The 19,181-nt window shown below is 43.9% G+C and overlaps 1 protein-coding gene across 3 annotated transcripts in view; it reads right to left on the bottom strand.

Moving 5' to 3' along the window:
• The window catches only part of MKX (mohawk homeobox), a 75,780-nt gene extending 71,698 nt beyond the window's left edge, over positions 1-4,082 (bottom strand). For 2 of the 3 annotated variants that reach the window (XM_053572766.1, XM_053572765.1), the window contains exon 1: positions 1,530-1,897. In XM_053572766.1, the coding sequence (XP_053428741.1) occupies positions 1,530-1,717 (188 nt within the window). In that variant the 5' untranslated portion in view covers positions 1,718-1,897. Of the gene's footprint in view, positions 1-1,529; positions 1,898-3,969 lie in introns of those variants that run through there. The other variant, XM_053572764.1, reaches the window with a different exon arrangement.
• Positions 4,083-19,181: the final 15,099 nt, after the last annotated feature.

The raw sequence follows: 19,181 nt of genomic DNA, 5'->3' as shown, positions 1-19,181 counted from the left end.
CCGTAGTCCAAGGTTAGAGGTTTAGAGGAGGACGGTTAAATGGCTTGCGGAAAACTGCTAATCTAGTTGAAGATCTGGGCAGCAGGGCTAACGGATTAGCCATCCTCGCCGCTGGGCAGTGCCCCGTCTCGGGGCCTGGGTAGGGTCTGCTGCCTGCTCTCCAGCGTTCTCTCAGGGAACTCCTGCCTGTCGCCCAGGCCTTCTCATTGACAGCGGTTAAAGGAGAGGTCGCCCACTGGACAGCGGGAACAACGCAAAGGATTAGATTTTCTAGAAAAAGGAGGAAACTTTACCAAGGAAGGGTTTGTGGAAGAAGGATGCAGAACCAAAAAAAAAAAGGAAGACAGAAAGGGAGGGAGGGAGGGAGGAAGGAAGGCGAAAGAGAGAGAGAATGAGAAAGAAAGAAAGAAAAAGAAAGAGAAGAAAGAAAAGAAAGAAAATTAGTTTATGGCAAGTTTTGCTCCATCAAGTAAAGCAAAGAGACCACAGGGAAAGCATATTCAAAGTAGGAGGAAGCTGCAGCAGCCAGGAGCCTGGAGACCGGCGTCGGATGATGCGCTCCCCGGAGGTTCCGGAAGGTGTCGCCTCCAGGCCACCCGCGCGCCCAGCCGCTCCGGGAAGCTGACGCGCCTGCGCCAGAGCGTCCTGGGCTTCTGCCTCTTTAAACACTTTGAAATGCAATTTCACCCGAACCGACTGGTAGTAAAGTTTTGAAGAAATCTAATCTCCAATTTACTAACCAGCAACGCCGCAGAGCAAGCAGCTGATGCAATCGTTCAGGTGGAGCCCGCCAGACACGGTCACCCCTCCCCCGGAGGTCCGCTCCAGGAGCCGCGGGGACTCAGCCCGGCAGCGGCTGCGCTCCAGGCTCTGGTGACTTGAGCAGCCGGCCCCTGCGAATTCCGGCCCCCAGGAACCCCCTGACCCCGATAGACCTAAAGGTGGCCTGGCAGGTTCGCGGCCTCCGCCTCTCGGCTCGCGGCAGGGCCGGGGGAGCCGCGCGCAACCAGGAGCGCCTGGAGGGGAGCTGACCTTTCCAACACCTTGGGCCAGGCCGGGAGAACCGCAGGGCCCGGGCGAGGGCCTCTTGTGACCAAAGAGGAAGGTCGCTGGGCCCGACCTGGGCACCCCACGACTGCTTGGCCCTGACTTGTTTCTCCGTATCTAGCTCAGTCCTTTCGGCCTCGCCCTCAGCCGCGCGCGGGCACCCGCCTCCCGAAGAGGGGCGAGTAATCCTGTCCTCTGAGGTCCAGGTAGCGGGGGATTGAGGGGTAGTTCCTGGTGCCCTAACAAACCTTTGTGGAACTGTCCTGATGAACTGACCCCTCGTGTTTTGAAAAAACGAATCCCTTAAATCCCTTCGTTCTTTCCCTTAAAATGAGAACTCATGAGCCCAGAAGGCACGGACCTGCGCGCCTGAGAACTCCAGGATCTTGACCCGCGGGCTCGCCTTTGCCCTTGACCCCTCACCGCTAGACGCCCCCACCTCTCCGGACGCAGGAGGACAGGGGCCCGGGGCTTGCGCATACCCAGTCCTTCGGTGTCTCAGGCCGAGGTTGTCCTTGAGGGGCGGACTGTCGGGAATGCCCACCTCGGGGCGGGTGTGGGGACTGTCCAGGACGCCACCGTAGGGTCGGCCGCCCCGCTCCAGCTCCTGAGAGCCTCGGTCCTCAAAAAGCACGGCTCCGCTAAGCTTGTTGAAGACGACAGTGTTCATGGTGCCGGTTGGCAAGGACGCGCGGGGCGGCCGCAGCGCCTCGGGGCCGGGCCGCCCGGAGCTCCGCAGCAGGGCTCGGGTTCTAGGAGATGAAAAGTCATCACGTTACTCGCTGAGAGCACTCAGACCTCCGTGGTCCGGGTTCGGAGCCAGATCCCCCGCCCCCCGCTGCCCAGCCGAAGAAAGGAGGTGCCGCAGCTACAAGACTGGGGATCCCCGCCTCTCCCCACCTGACTACACCCCGCCTCCCGCACCTGCCCTCTTCCCTGTCCGGGCGATAGAGCCCGCCTCCCACTCCCAAACCCCCAAGAACTTCAACTGGGAATAATTTACCCCCGGAAGCAAAGGAATATAATTCCCAAATATAAACCCAGCCTCCGAGTCTGGGTTTGAATCTGGACGCACACTCGGGATAGCGGAGTGGGACAGGCGTGGGTCGGCGCGCGGTTCTTCAGTATCGCAGAAGACTAAAGGCTCTCGGAGCCCCCACGCGGGGCGTCAGGAGGGGTTGGAAGGAAGGGAAGATTTGGAGTAGCGTGAACAATCGTATCAGCCAGGCCCAGTTAATGGGTCCTGAGCCATATCGGGATTTCTGGGATTTTCCTGTTTTCTAGATCCTGCATGGTTTGGTTGGCTGAACCTCTCTGCGCCTTCTTTGGGCTGAGCGCCCCCCGGATTGGGATGAAGCCAAAAAAAGTTAAGTTGCATCAGGACAAATGTACCACATTCCCCCTTCTCTCTCCTCAGGCGTTCCTATTACCCGCCTGCCGGTCCCGGGATGCGTGCCGGGATGGACCCAGGCCACCCGGAGCCCGCAGTCAGGGTTGTCCTCCTCCGCAGCGCGGGTGCCAGACGCCAGCGCCGAGGCCCCAGTACACCGGACCCTCTCTGGGCTCTCCAGGGACCATTTCAGAGTCTTCAGAGGTGTCAGAAGCCGAAGGTCGGTAAGAGGCAGCGCGGTCCGCGCACCTCCCGGCCTGGGGCCGCCACCTTTGGGAGAGCCTGCAGCTGACCTCCCGGGTCGCAGCGGCCAGGAGCCTGTGTTCGCCGCGCGCGGCCGTGGGTAGCAAGTCCGCGCCGCTTTGTAGCTGCGGAATTACCGCCCAAGCGGCGCGTGGCCACCTTCCCCCGCCCCATCACCCCGCCTTGCGCCTCTGGGCAGCTTCTGTTTCTTCCCAGCTGCCTCCGCCTCGCGGCCAGCACCCTCTCAGCCCGCCCCGCCACGGCACGAATTGCCACCCCCCGCAACACACACACACACACGCGTGCGCGCGCCTCGACGAGTGTCCACCCTAGCCAACGCTTCCCGCCCCGCCCTCCGGCCATCAAAGCAGCGGCCACGCGCGACATTTAGGACCGTGGCCACAGCTATTAAGCCATGGCTACCGGCAGTAATTCGTGGAGAAGGGCAGTCAGACCTCTGCTGGCTGCCTCGTGTCCCTCAGAAATGAATCCTCTGGCGCAGACAGGTACGCGCCTGGGGTGTGCACACCGCCTCAGCGATAAGTGTCAAAACAAATTTCCGTGCTCACAGCCCCTGGTCTACCATCAGGACTCGCCCTGTTCTTTTCTTTCTAAATCAGTACGCTTGGTGATTTATGTTCACGCTGCTTTATTTGTACAAGACCCTTCCCCACCCCATCTTTCTGTCTCCGACCCCAGCGCACGTCCTCCTACTTGCAAGGGCACGCTTATTTTCCTAGCGAAAGGCACGCCGAGGTTTGTCGGTTCGTACCCTTAACCCTGCTGTCCCAAACCCACTCAGAGATCACAGCCACTGACAGTCGGCGCTGTCTGGGTCAGCAGGCAGCAAGCGCTGTGGCGGGAGGTGGCAAAGGTCCGAGAGCTCGATCCTGTCTGCAGATGTGTGAACCGCAGCTCCCAACCCTCCCCGAGCCCCCGCGCGCGATGCCTCCGCCCCTCTTCTCGAGTCACTTACCCCTATTCCCTCCAGACAGTGGCTGGGGAACTCACTCCCTGCGGAACTGCGCCGCCCAACGCCCGGGAATAATTTTAAAGCAAGGGAGGCGCGGCCAGGTGGGCGCACAGGCTCCTCCGCGGATCCTTAGGCCAGCCTTGGCCCCCACCCGTGCGGGTCCTTACCGGACCTCGGAGGGAGGTGGGGGAAGGGAGGGGGCGCGGAGGCGCCCAGGGCAGAGGGAAAGTGCCGCACAGCGCGGCGCGGCTCTGGGGCTAGAGCTAGCCCGGGGTGGCTTGGCCGCAGGCGAGGACGCGGAGACCCAGGGCTGTACCTGTGGCGGCGGGGCCGGCGGCCGGTTGCAAGGCGACTGGCTATCCCGCGTCGAGGCTAGGCGCTCTCCCATCCCCGCCGCATGCTCTCCGCGCGGGCTCCAGCGTGCTCACCACCGCCACCGCCGTTGTCTCCGCTTTATTTACTCAGCCCGGCGCGCGCGGCCCGGGAACAGGAATACCTCGGCCTTCTCATGTTTCCCGGCTGCTGGGCCCAGCCGGCGAACATCCTGCGGGCGCCGTATCCAGGTTCCCGGGCCCACGGAAAGGAAGCGTCCGCGCCCACCCGGCCATTGGGCTACTATTAACCGCTGGCGGAGGAGCCGCCGCTAGGGCGCCACTGGGGACCCCTGGGTCCGCCGAGACTTCCCCAGCTCCTCGGGGCTCCCAGTTGCGCCGGCCTTGCAGCAGTGGAGCAAAAGGGGCCGTTTCCTTCGCACTTAGGGAGAAATTGGAGAAGCGGCCGGGAGCGCTCGGCTCCGGCTCCGGGAACTGAAAAGCTGCGGTGCAGCTGGCCCGAGTGCCGGAAATTTCAGCACGCGTGGCCAGGCGGGAGAGGCCACTGTGACGCGCCCTGTGGTTTCCTCGCTATTAGCTGGAGTGAAGTTAAGTTAGAGGTCGGGTTTGCGCCTACAACGCTGGAGCGTATTGCGGGAAGCGCTTGAGCCCAGGGAACCTCTTTTCTGGTGGCACTGGGCTTCTGAGGTCCTGCTCGTTTCAGTCACCTTCCAGGCACACATTCCCCTCTCGGGGCAAGCGCTGGCGAGGCTGCGTCCGCCCCTCCGGGGATAGGGATGGGCGAAGGCAAGAATGGAAAGAAGGAAGCCCAGGTGTCTCAACCACGGTAATCAGGTGGGGAAGAGATTGCGCGCCCCGAGACAGGGATCTGCACGCCGCAAAGGGGATGGAACTTGGAAGAATCCTGAGCTGGAGCACTGTGCAAGGAGACCGAAAGGCTATCAGATTTTCTTAATGATGATGCTTTGCTTCCTCCAAATACAAGAATAGGGAAAGCTGCGATTTGGGAGCCACTGGAAGCTCAGAGCTTCCGGCAGCCTGGAACCCGAAGGCGCCGAGCACAAAGCCACCTGCGCTCTTGCCGCGGGCCTGCCGCCCTAGCGACCATTCATCTTTTTTAAAAGGGTGATCTTAGATTTTCCCATATCTGAAGATACATCATATAGAATCATTTGTCCGTTTTCCCTCTGAAGGTGGCTGGCCAGTGGCCCACCTAAGCGTCTTCCTTTTATGTGGCCTAGAAGTGGTTAAAATTAGTCAAACTATAACTTCCAAGACTAATCGGAGCTTTGAATGTTCAAATACATTATTTCCAAAAACATGCTATAGCAAACCAGGTGGCGGCACAACATAAAGCCTAGAGTAATGTAAGTTGACGCTTTTGCGCATCGGATACATAGTGTCCATTTGATCACGTTTCCGCATGCTCTGGGTTGTCTTTCGTTACATAACCTGTCCTTGCAGAGTTTGCTGCCTTTCATTGGAGCTGCAGTTGGCCTGTGGGTTCACTACAGGCTTCGAGGGACAGATCTCGCTGTAAGACCCGTTTTCAGCAAGTAAGTTTCACAACAGAAGCAGATCTAATTGGTAATTCGCTGGAAGAAAGCGGCGGTTTCTTTTACATTCTCTGTGAGTGATGTTAGTGGTCGTTCCTTATAATGAAATCAGCTGCACCACGCCCCTCTGACATTTTTTGGTCAGCTGTACATGGTAAAGCATCAGTAATGTATGTAGTTGCTGGCAATTTCACCATATTCTACTGATTCATTGAGCTGTATGCTATAGTGTATGCTAGTATAAGACAAATTTTCATGCTTCATTGTGTATTTACACAATTTTACAATGCACTTAGAGGACTTTGATTTGTATGTATATTTACATGTAAGATCTGTTTTCTTAGAGTTTAGAATATGTTCTATAGTAAAAATATTTTTTTATTTTGTATAGGAATGATATACACCTGAATTAGTAAATCTCAGGTTGTCATTGAAAAATTAATATATGATAATTCCTTTTGACTCAGGTTTAATAATTACAGTCCATTTTAAAATAAAAGAACAATGGAGGATCCATTCTAGAAATGAAGTGGGTGTGGGGGGGCATCCTTCTGTAGTTTACAAATGAGCTTTTATTTTGTGATAGACTAAAATTTTTTTCTTACAAATCTTACCCTGTATGCCAGGAAGGAAGTTTCTTCTTCATTTTTAGTCCACAGTTCTAATCAATTGATGATTATATTAATAGTTCTACAATCTAAAATGAATTTTACTCAGTTTCTTGTGCCTATATTCCAACCTCAGTATATTAAATACTATCTTAATAACCCCCAAAAGAAAAACTTCCAGTTTAGTAAAGTGCTGTTAGAAGATTCAAGAAGACGGCCGTGTGTAGGAAAAATGGTGACTTAGACCAGAAGTTAGAAGACTTGAGCCCTGATCTTAATTCTGGCCAGTTTGATGTTGATTTAGCCTGAATTTACCTACCTGGAAACTAAAGATAGTTAAGTTTTCCACAAACTTGCCTCACACTATTTTTAAGGTATTTTTCAGATGCGAAAGTAACACACCTGCTATTGCTAGATCTAGAAAGATGTGAAGTATGAACATTTGGCAGAAACATTCATCCATTATATTGGACTTAGAGAATAGTTAGAAATGTGTAATTTTTACTTACTGGTAACCAAAAAATAAAGAAGCCTTCAGTTTTAGCATTTTGACATTTTACCACGGTACCCTGACATTTCAGAATAAATATTAGTCAAAGTGTTTGAAAATAATGAGTGCTTTTAAAGTCCTTTTTTCCAGTTGTAACTTATGGGCAATAAAATAAATTACAAAAAAAAAACAAAGAATGACCACCAATTCCAGCTCAAATGGTATAAATAGTAATTTTATGAACAAAGGGCAGGTTGACCTCACAGGAGGCCAATTTGACTGGTAGAGATACTGGCTGGGATGGACTAGTGGAACACATGGAGAAAGATACAGCTTTGGAAACATTGTACGCAACGTAGTAGAATGGGTGGCCCCAAAGGGTCACAGGGTGTTTTTGCTTTGTTTGTAATTTAATTTTGATTGCATAAACAATACAGAATAAATAACACATTCTCTCTGGGAAGGTCTTTTCCATAAATTCGCTCTCAAAGAAAAAACACAATACAAGTGAAACTCCCTGTCTGCCACCTCCACCCCATCACAGAGCAACCATTAAGAGGTGGCCATTGCAGGTTTAATGTGCATCCTTTCTCTCCTCATCCCTATACATATACAAAAAGAGTTTATAGTTTTGCTTTATGAGTTTTTAAAATATATGAGACCATACTGTGGTACAGCTATAATTGTACACGCACACACACACACACACACACACACAGAGGATTGTTTTTTTCAGTCAATTATTTCATAAAGAACTTTTGTATCAGTATTTATAAATGTAACTCCATCAAGTATTTCATAGAGAACTTTTATACTAGTACGTATAAAGGTAACTCCGTCTTTTAATAAACAATCACATAATGCTCTGTAATCTACTTAACTATTCTCCTATGAATTTTTCTGTCTTTCAAATTCTCACTATTATAAATATTAAACATCCTTGTATATGAGTCTGTATACACATAGGTATTTCTTTTTTTTTTTTTTTCACATATTTCTTTAGGAATAGCTACCCAGATGTAGAATTTCTGGGTTCAAGGAAACATGGTTTTTAAATTTTGGTGGATGCTTCCAAGTTTTCCTCCAGTCTACACCATCACTGACACGCCCGTCCCTATTTCCTCACATGCTCTCCGGCACATGTGCAGTCTTCATATTAGCCTGGATGATGAGTAAAATAATGCCTCATTGTTAGAGAACCTTTTCCCTTCTACCTTTTTAATTGAATTGCCTTTGCTTATATCCTTAGATGGCTTATTGATTTATAATGATTATTCATAAACCTCTGCCATAATACATGTGCTTTATATGTTCCAAATATATTACCTGCCTTTAACCTGTTTTGTCTTTGTCTTACAGAAGGTATAAATGTGAACATTGGTCAGTATGTCAGTCTTTTCTTTCTTGGATTCTGGGTTTTGTGTCTTGCTCAAGAAGTCTTCTTCTGTATTTTCATCTAGTACTTTTAAAAGTTGTTTTCATTTGGCTTTTTAATCCTTCTGGAGTTTACTGGTATGTTGTGAGCTAGAAATCTAATTTGATTTTTTCATTTTGCAATTGAATAGCTGATACTCCTATAGAATTTATTTAAGAGTTTCTCCCCATTGATTTGAAATAACTTTTCTCATATATATTTTTCATATGTAATTGGTTCAACAAGACTTTGAGAGATGATACAAAAAGGCCAATATACTCTAATAAATTTAGTCTTTAACTTTAAAAAACAATCTCATACTTCAAAGATCTCCCATATTATGCTATTTCTAATAACAGGATATGTAAATATTGACATAGTAATGTGTTTACCTGATCATGGTTCTAACTTAGATGATTGAGTCAACAGTATTCTAGAATGAGGCTTTATCAACTCAGAAGCAGGAGGACAGTTTCTCTAGAGAGGCTGTGTTCTCCAGAGCTCAGTGAGATTGCACATAGCTTTCCAAACCCATCATATAACAAATACGTGATAACCTTCCATGAATGATATAGGATTATTTATAAAAGTGATAAATTTTTGCACCCATCTTCTGAAAAAATAAAATACATCTTTCTCCTTGCCCAATTTTTTTGGACTTGAAATTAATTATTTTTTCCCACAAAGCAACTACTCAAGATAAGAACCATTGGTAATGATTATAGATGAGTCAAATTCACTCTGGACAAAAATGCAAGTACTCTATCACCACCACATTTTAAAAAAATTAGCTATGTGTAAGTGCAGAAAATGGAAATAATAGAACTGAAATCCCAGTAGGTTAATGTTTCATCCTACTTCACATCCTGTTTAAAATAAGAAAAGTAGTAATCCCTGAATCCTAACAAGCCATCTTTTCCCTCCGTACCAAAGTATTTTCAGTAACCAACAATAGTCTAGTAAATTACACATAAGAAAATATACTATTGGGGGTCCTGAAGGGAACCTGGAGAACATTCCAATGAGCGTTTAAATAAACATTTAAAATGAGCACTTCAGTACTCTAATAGAATCATTATACTTTCAGAAAACTATTCTAGCTTAAGATCAATTTGCCTTTATTTTGAAAATTGATCATTTAAATAAATACAGTGAACATGTTTGAACAAAGGCTAATAGGATTCTGCACGTGACATTCATGGGCTTTAGGCAATCAGTGGATTTTTAAGATTTAATTATTACACTGGGTGGCCATAAAGTTCATGTACAAGTTAAAAAACACAAACTTTATGGCCACCCTCCATGTGCTGCAAACTGTATCAAGCTTTCATTTGCCCCACCACCACCAATCTATCCTCCCTGCTTTCACTTTCAGTCTATGTGTAGGATATCTGAAAAGTTTACCAAAGGATTGAATGTGAGCAGAAGGGATGTCTACAACTTCTGACTGATACACTTTGACGGATACTTGCCCTTGCCTTTAACTTTTCCTTGTTTCCAAAGGTGTGAATATATTAGTTCCCTCCAGCTGCCATCACAGAATACCACAGACTGGATGGCTTAAACAACAGAAATGTATTTACTCACAGTTGTGGAGGCTCGACATTTAAGGTCAAAATGCCAGAAGATTTCATTTCTGGTAAGTCTTTTCCTGCTGGTTTGCAACTTCTCTGTGTCACTTGCTGGGAGAAAGAAAGAGAGAAGTGTCTGGCATCTCCTTCTTTTTTTTCAAGGGCACCAGTCGTATCAGATTGGGGCCTTACCCTTATGATCTCATTTAACTTCAATTACCTCGTTAATGGCCTCATCTCCAAATTCAGTCATACTGGGAGTTAGGCTTTCAACATATGAATTTTGAGAGGATGCAATTCAGTCCATAATAGACAGTGACCCATGTCTGCTGAGCAGCTTGTAACCTTAGGAATAGCAGAGCAGCAGAGTCACAACATAGAAGGAACCTGGGCCTTGATAGGACCACATGGGTAGGAGCTATCAAGCCAACCTACACCTAGGGTGAACTCAAAAAACATTTTCTTTTTTCTTTTCTTTTTTGTGTGTGAAGGACCAGGTAGCCAATGTTTTAGGCTTTGTGGGCCATGTAGTCTCTGTCATGATGAATCAACTTTGCCATTATAGTATAAAAGTAGCCACAGACAATACTTGACTATGAATGAATCCACAAGTAAGTGTTGATGTATTCCAATAAAGCTTTATTGAATGGACACTAAAGTTTGCATTTTATGTCATTTTCATGTGCCATGCCATAGTATTCTTCCTTTCATTTTATTCAACCCATTAAAAATGTGAAAGTTATTCTTAACTCAGAGATAGGAACAAACAGTGGGCTAGATGTTGCCTGAGGGATGTTGTGTATGCTGGCTTTGACTACTCAGTTCTGGATAGTCATGGAAGACAAATAAACACCCCTTATGGGAAATCACTGTATTTGAGGGTTCCCTTGCTAAAGGAACTTAACCTATATCCTAGGTTAGGATATTGACAACACATGTTTATACAAAGATGAACTTAGTGCCTACAGGTAGGCTAAGAAAAGTGCTTTGTAGATGACTAGAGTCTACCATACCATGGAGAACTTGGAAAGGGGATGGACTAAAAAAGCATTTCTTTTCTTCCCCTCCTGAGACTGGGTTGCATGTGTTTAGACAATCAGCCTAATTAGTTTTACATTTATTTGGTGCTATGTTCTTTTTTTTTTAAATTTTAACCACTCTTCTTTCCTTCCTTCCTTCTTTATTTCCTCCCTCTCTCCTTCCTTTTCTCTCTTTTTTCTTTTCTTCTTCCTTTCTTCCCCTTTCTTTGTATTAGTTATTGATATACCTTCAAGCAAAGTATTGGTGTTTGGATTTTGATGCTTATTTTTTTGTAATCATGGAAAGTAGTGATTAATTTTCAAGGATAACTGATATTTGGCTGATACCCACGACCATCACCACCACCAACCCCACCCCCACACAAAATTTGAACTATTTTTATGGTTTTCTTTTTAGTAATCAACAATAAATATTTATGGGGCACCTGCAGGCAAAATTCAGTGCCAAGAATTGCATCAAATTTGATTTAAAAGACATGATCCTTGCCTAGCTTATAAACCTATTAACAAAGCACAGGAAAACAAATATACCTCATCTAAAATGTTTCAGAGTGTCTGATATAAAGATTGCTTAAATCCAGTAAATCTATAAATCATTTGTAGAAATGCATGAGGGAGCATAAAGATGATAGAATGACCATTTTATGTGTCTGCTAAAAACTTTGTAACCCTATTACCAACATCCTTCCCAAAAACATGCAAAAAGAGAGCATTATTTCAGAAATTTGAGCCTGATTGAAAAACAGTATTTTCACCCCTTACATCAGGCTTTTTCAAGCATTATGCCAAAAACTTCTGGTTTTCAAGAGAGATTTTTTTAGGACTTCCGTTGAGAAAAATATATGGTAACAGTAAATAGGTTGATGTTGGCTCATGATTTTTCTTTCCTCCTTCCTTGTGTCTTCATCTGACCTGCCTCTCCACCCTCCATTTTACATTCGTCTTTTGGAAAAGTGGGAGAAGGGATTGGAGAGAGGCATTGTGCGTGCACCTGTCATGGGTGGTAGTGAAGTACTTTCTGGAGCTTATAGAGAGAATCCTCCATTCATCCCCAGTATAAAGAGACTAATTCTTGCCCGAGTGTCGTGGAACTACAGGCCAGAGATGCTGTGCATGAACTACAGACCAGGGAGAGTTCTCTGGTCATGCAGTGATCCTAAGTTGTCGGCCATGTTTTTGTTTTGCTTTTCTCTAATCTTCATTGAGGGTACAGTAGGCTGTCACAAATCCTGTTTCAAAGGGATTTTGAATTAGGAGAAAGGGAAAAGGAAAAAAGTGTTAGGCCAATTAATTGTGCAATTTATTTATTTATTTAGAGCCAGAGTCTCACTGTGTGGACCTCAGTAGAGTGCCAGGGCATCATAGCTCACAGCAACCTCTCAAACTCCTGGGCTCATGCAATTGTCTCGCCTCAGTTTTTCTATTTTTAGTAGAGATAGGGTCTCATTCTTGTTCAGGCTGCTCTCGAATTCCTAAGCTCAAGCAATCCACCCGCCTTGGCCTCCCAAAGTGCTAGGATTATAGGCATGAGCCACTGCGCCCAGCTAATTGTGTAATTTAGACAATTGGGGTGAATTTGAAATATCTAAACTCACAACGTTTTCCTGCAGTAACAGTCAGCTTAAGACATATGTCCTAATATTGCTCTTTCATAGAAATAGGGAGTAATTAAAGATATTTAAAAAATTTAATAGCACTTCCTATATGCCCATACATTATTCTAGGCATTGAATTTATATAACGCTCACATCCATCCATTGAGGTAAGTATCCATTAGTACCAATTTGGTAGAAGAGGACATCTAGGCATAGAATTTCCCTAGATCACAAAGTTGGTTCCTGGTGGAGCTGGGATTTGAACAGAGTTGGCAGGTGCCCTAACTTGTATGCTGAATCACCAAATTTTTACCATTTCTTTGAGGGTACAAAAGATAAACAGAAAGAACTTTAAATCCTTGACTTCATAATTGTAGGCACAGCTAAATATGTATTTGCATATCCTTTGGCTCCTTGCTTAGCAGCAGGGAGTTCAATACCAATTAGCTTGTCACTCTGTATGTGACTTTTTTTTAATGTGGGGAGCAGATGGTAGCTCAGTGTCACCTGAAAATCTGATGACTTTGCACAGCTTCAACATCCTGGTCACCAGTCTGTCTCCTGTTAATCTTCATGTGTGAGCTCTCATTCAGAAGCCCATAACTGCTGGATATTCTGAGGTTTCTCTAAATCTGGAGAACATCCTTTCTCCTGGAAGATGGAAAACAACATGCTTTGGAATAGTCCCCGTGATACCGAAATGTTGTTTTCTTGTAGGAGTAGACACAGCAGCATTGTAAGTGGCTTATCTTGAGTCGGGTGAAAACTGGGAGCTTTGATGAGGAAGCACAGGGGATGATAGAAGGCCTGAAACTTCACCATCCTCTTCTGGTTGTTTTGTCTGCATTTTGTTTTGTTTTGTCTTGTTTTTGTTTGTTACAGCCATCGGGCCTATTTGTGGGTCATCAGACAAGAGTACCAGTGAATGCCCAAGTACCGTATGTTTAAATATTTAAAAGTTATAAATCAAGCTAAAACACTGTTAAGCAATAGATGTTCCATCTTTCCACCTTGACAAATATACCATCATATTAAAAAATCAAAAACTGTGTATAAAGTTAGGATTTTTGTTGGGAAAATATTAAAGACAAGTAGATTTGATTATAATTGTACGTGTCTGGAGATTGTGTTGTTAGGCGTGCAATGTTTAGATGAGTAATAAAATGAAAGATAGAATTAAGAATGAATAAATAATTAATTGCTAATAAGCAATTACTCTAATACAGTAATTTCTTTGTCCCCATTTTAGCCAAAATCACTAGTTGTGCTATCATAACCATTCTTCTTTCATAATTTATGTTCTGAAGAATTACAAATAAAATGTCATTTTATTAAAAATGCCCAAAACTTGAATCATTTTCTTCAAGGATGTATATTAAAATAAACATAGGAAATTTTAAAATTAAATTAATTTTCATAAAGGTTGTTCATGAAATGCTATTTTATTCTGAAGTACTCAAATTATACATAAAATTGAAAGAAAAGAAAAATCAGAGTAATGAATATAAAAATAAAATTCAAATTTTATTTAATGTTTGGAAAATTCATTTAAAAGAGTTTTACACAAATCCGGGCGGCGCTTGTGGCTCAAAGGGGTAGGGTGCTGGCCCCATATGCCAGAGGTGGCGGGTTCAAACCCAGCCCTGGCTAAAAACTGCACACACACACACACACACACACACACAAAAAGATTTTTACACAAATCAAATTATTATTACTACTATCCAATGCACAGCTGGTTTTAATGTACAATACTGGTATCAGATTTCATCAATTATTGTGTTTCGATCTGTACTTTTGCTGATACAGATGTGATATGAATTGTTTAATATTGCAAAATGGTTTTTCTTTCTTTTGTTCTTTTTTTTTTTTTTTTTTGCTGCCAGTTGAAATTCTTGCAAAGCTTTTCTACACATTGAGTATGTCCAAAATGAGGTGCTGCAAAAGCAAGAAAATGATGCCAGATACTACTAGAAAATCATGCTGTACGAGGCACAGATACATTGAATCCGTGCTCTCTGAGGAGGTTCCGCTGTGAGTTGAATCAGTTAATTTTCTTTCTACCCACTCTCAGAAAGCAGTATTCACCTCCAAAGTTCTTAGCAGCACATCCCAAACCTGTGCGTGTGATCTTCTTTTACTTTGAGGACCTAAGGCAAACATTGTGTGGAAGCACTGTGCTCTTTCAAACACCAAATTCCAAATGACTCTGTGTGTGTGTGTTGTGTGGTTTTGTGTGTGTGTGTGTGTTATTCAGGCCCTTTAAAGAGAAGCTTTCTGGGAAGTAGCCCTTTGCCTGAGTCTAAGGGTGGTCCAGCTTGTTAGCAGTGTTTGTTTGTTTATTTATTTACTTATCTTTAAAAAAATTATTAAACTTGGTCCTCTGCTGAGGGAAAAGGAAATTGTACTTACTGAAGCCTTTCCGTGAGTTTGTCCTCTGACAATCCCACAGGGATCGTTCCACAGACCCTGGAATTACAATGCCGGGGTCACTGTCTTAGTTCTTTTATTGGGTTTCAGGCAGTTATCTGCATCCTTGGTTCTTGGGGTGCTCTCATGAATGACCAGACACCCCAAAGTAAGGCAATCATGAAAAAAGTTTATTGAGGAGGAGTATGATTTACAGAGTAAGAAGGTTTACAAAACAAGAAACGTTCTCCATAAATAGTGATGGACCCCCATAATTATAACAGGAAAGGCGTTGGTTATGACAGGGGGTTGTGCTTTATAGTTTTACACTGCCTGGATTGGACCCACCTCATGGTTCTGAAGTCACATTGGAACCACAGAGTCTTACTGTGCATGCAGACCTCCTGCAAACCTCCCTGAAAGCTCACTGGAGATAGGTGGCCTTCAATGTAAAAGTTAACCTAGTGTCATGATAATTAAACTTCAGGCTGTTTTAGGTCATCTTCAAGACTCTATTATCCCTATACCACATGGCCCATGGGCTAGTCAGTCCTCTGCATCCTTTCCTATTTGCCATGATAAGTTCCAATTGGTAGATTAGTAGGGTGGTCCCTCCTCCCCAGGTGTGAGCAATCAGGATTAAGGTGAGTGAAACCAAGAGGGAGCCTGGGGATCCCACCTTTGTCCTCTCTCCTTAGGAGAGCTGGATTCCTGGCCATCTACCCAACACTTGTGCCTCAATAACAAAATGCTTGAGACTGGGGGATTTGTAAAGAACAGAAATTTATTTCCTACAGTTCTGCAGGCTTGGAAGTCCAAGATCAAGGTGCTGGCAGGCAGTTCTGGCGAGGGCTTTCTTGCCGTATCCCTACATGGCCAGAGATGCAGGGAAGTGAATCCATTCCCTCGAGCCCTTTTATTATAAATGTCCTAACCATGAGGGCTCCCTTGTCATGACTTAATCACGTCCTAAAGTCCTCACCTCTTAATACAATTAGTTTGGCAATTAAATTTCAAAATATGAATTTGAGGGGACACATTTAGCCCATAGCAGTTACTATAAAGCCCTATCTGAGCAACATATAATTTTTAGCAGTGGTAATTATTATAGAATCATTCTTTAGGAAATAATGTCTTCATGGAAGGTCAGAGGTTTATACACTTAACGAAGGTTAGTTTTGCAAATTCGACAGGACTAATACAGACACGGCATCATATGTAGCCTCAGGCTGCCACTAAAATGCCTTCTTCATAGGCACTTGGGTCTCCACAGAATGCTTCTGATTTCCTTTGTTGTCAGGCTTTTCAGCAAGTAGCCTAACAACCACCTTAAGGAGAGGATACTTGTTTGAAATGCAAGTCCCACGTCCCAACTCTCTATACTGACAGTTAAGTTTTCTGAGCTTCCGTTTCCATGGTGATGCTGATACAGATGATTCTCAAACCATACTTACAGAAAAATTGGTCTAAAGCAATGGTGCCACCTTTTTTGATTGTACACTCTTTATCAGTAAAAACATTTAGGAGAGCTGGCTGTGATACAGATGTAGTCATTTATTTGCAAATTGTGTAAGTGTAATTTGCTAACATATCATGTAAATTTAAAATATGTAAAAATAGAAAGCTTTTGAAAAAGATGGTAATGAAATACACAATAATTTAAAGTAATTTTATTTTATCTATTGATGATACAAAAATATTTATTATTCCGATCAAAATGCTGTCAATGAATAATTGTAGACTGGGAACAGTGGCTCATGCCTGTGATCCTAGCACTCTGGGAGAATAAAGCTTGAGGTCAGGAGTTCAAGACCAGCCTGAGCAAGAGTGAGACAGTGTCTCTACAAAAAATAGAAAAATTATCCAAGCACCATGGTGGGTGCCGACAGTCCCAGCTACTCAGGAGGCTGAGGCAGGAGGATCATTTGAGCCCAGAAGTTTGAGGCTGCAGTGAGTTGTAATGATGCCACTGCACTCTAGCGCAAGTGACAGAGAAAGACCCTATCTCAGAAGAAATTATAAAGCAATGTAATTTGAATTGCTTCATACTTAAAACTTTGTTTTCGTTTAACAATGATTTAAATGTTGGAGTACCCACATTCAGTTCACAGAGCTTTGTTTTTAAATGCTTTGTGTTTACCATGAGGCTTTCATAAAACATCTGATAGTTATAACAGGCCAGCAGTTAAAGCTGACAACAACTTCAATTGAGTAAAAATATTCTATACTTTTATTCCTCCAATGTTATTCTTATCACAATTTACATATTTTTATATTGTGTATCCCTTGACAAACTATTATAGTTTTATTATTGGTAATAGTTTTGTCTTTTAACCTTTACACTACAAATACACATGATTTGCACACCACCATCGCTGTATTACAGTATTCAGAATTTGGCAGTACATATGCTTTTACCAGCGAGTTTTGTACTTTCATATTTTCATGTTGCTAATTAGTATCCTTTTGGTTCATACTGCTGTCATCTCTAAAAGAGTTATCTCGGAATAATTCATAGAGTCACGTGGAAGAGGTCGAGTTCTGACTGCATTTACTACTAGTTTTCAGCCCCATCCACAAATTATACAAAGAGTTTGGTTGAAATTATGCTTTTAAGTCTTCCTTGGTTTTAATCAATTCTTCTTATAAATTCATCAGAAAGTGTGGCATGTTTATTTTCAAAAAATGATGGTGAAAAAAATTCACTGGAACTTTTTAAGAGATTCTAAAATGGATTTGAAAATTCTGTTTCCAAGTTTTTAAAGTGGAATAAACGTTTCAATAGGCAATACAAGTAATTTCCAGGAACATAACCACACGATGATGGGTACATTTGTAAATCATAAGTGTCTTTTGGAAAGCAGTTATTTTTTCAATTATTGTTAAATGTCCTCTTTACCTGAAGGGGGCAGATGAAGAGTGTTTTATATTCTTGTTGTTCAGTAACTGTAAAGCAGATTTCCTTGAGGTTGAAAGTCACATCCTCAGGAAGGTGAACAAATTGTTGTGCTGTAAGGCTGACGTTTAGGAGACATAAAGGAAAGTGTAATTATAAGACTGCCAAGAAACGGGCAAAGACTTGATAATAGAAGGCCTGGATCTTATACTCACTGATTTGGTTTTCATTGTGTGAGAATCGTAAATGCCAATCACAAACATCACTGATGCATTGTGGGAGAAGGGAAGGTGTCTCTGGGATGACTTTCAGCCCTCAGTGACTGGGTAGGTGATCGAATCCTTCACTGTAAAAAAGAATAACAGTAATCAGAGCTGATGCATATGGAGCATTGAAACGCCAGGCATGGTTTATTTCATGTGTATAGCCTTATTTATACAACTCCCTTAGCACACAGTCTGATTATCAGCCTTTTACTGATGAGGATCTGAGCTCAGATACTAAGTAAAGATACAAAGTCAAGGAGCCAGGAGTTCAGCACATTTGGGTGATCATGATGAATCTAGTTGTAAACAATAAGAGCTGAAGGTACTGATCTGACGCTGGGTCTACCGATTATGACTTAACTCTGGTTTCCTTGTGAGACAGAGGAGGTGCTCCAGAGATCTGGGTGTTGCATGGTACATGCTTAGGAAGCAGACCGCCCTTCTGCTGACGCTGCCTTCTGTAATCTCGAATCTGCAAACCATCCAGAAGTAGAAGTCATCAGCTGATCTTGCAGGGGTGATCTGTGGGCCTCATGCCTACTAGTTAAGGCCTGTTTGCTTACCTGGGGGGTCAAATACAGAGAAAATGTATGCACAGACTTGTGTTTTTGCTCATCAGCTTTTGTTAGCGTTTGTGTATTTAACATGTGGCCCCCAGACAACTGTTCTTCTGCCAATGTGCAGCAGATAAAAAAAAAGGTTGCTCATCTCTGTTGGAGCCTTGATTTCCTGAAGTCTATAGATTTCTTGTCAGGAATTCTCTGCCTGGTTGCTTTGGGTATCATTTACTTCAGAACGTGTTTGTTTAACTTTTGTAACATATAGAGATGTCATATTAGTAGCTTGGGCACTTTCTTGGACTGTTATAAATATTAGTCTGTGTTCGGTTCTGGACTGATGACCCTAACAGAATAAGCCACCTTATTAATTTGCCTGGGAGCTTTCTGGTACTGTCACTTGACTTTTCCCCCATCTTATCTATTTTCCATTGATTGTTTGATTATTTATTTATTTATTCTTGTATTTATTTATTTTGGGGATGGGCTATAACTCTGTTGCCTCGGCTGGAGTGCAGTGGTGCTATCATAGCTCACTATAACCTTGAACTCTTCGGCTCAACTGATCCTTCCACCTTGGCCTCCAGCATGGCATAGGGCGCCATGCCTGGCTAATTTTTAAAAGTATTTTTTAGAGAGACAGGGTCTCACCATTTTCCCCAGGCTGACCTCAAGTGATCCTCCCACCTCTGCCTTCCCACAATACTGGGATTACAGGTGGGAGTCCCCAACAGCTGGCTCCTCTATTTTCTACACATGGAAAGTTAGATCTAAATGTTTGCAGGATTCACATT

This window comes from Nycticebus coucang, chromosome 20, assembly GCF_027406575.1.
Source record: "Nycticebus coucang isolate mNycCou1 chromosome 20, mNycCou1.pri, whole genome shotgun sequence".
Classification (NCBI taxonomy): domain Eukaryota; kingdom Metazoa; phylum Chordata; class Mammalia; order Primates; family Lorisidae; genus Nycticebus; species Nycticebus coucang.
The sequence above is the reverse complement of the archived record's forward strand: the minus strand, read 5'-3'. Positions and strand labels throughout refer to the sequence as shown.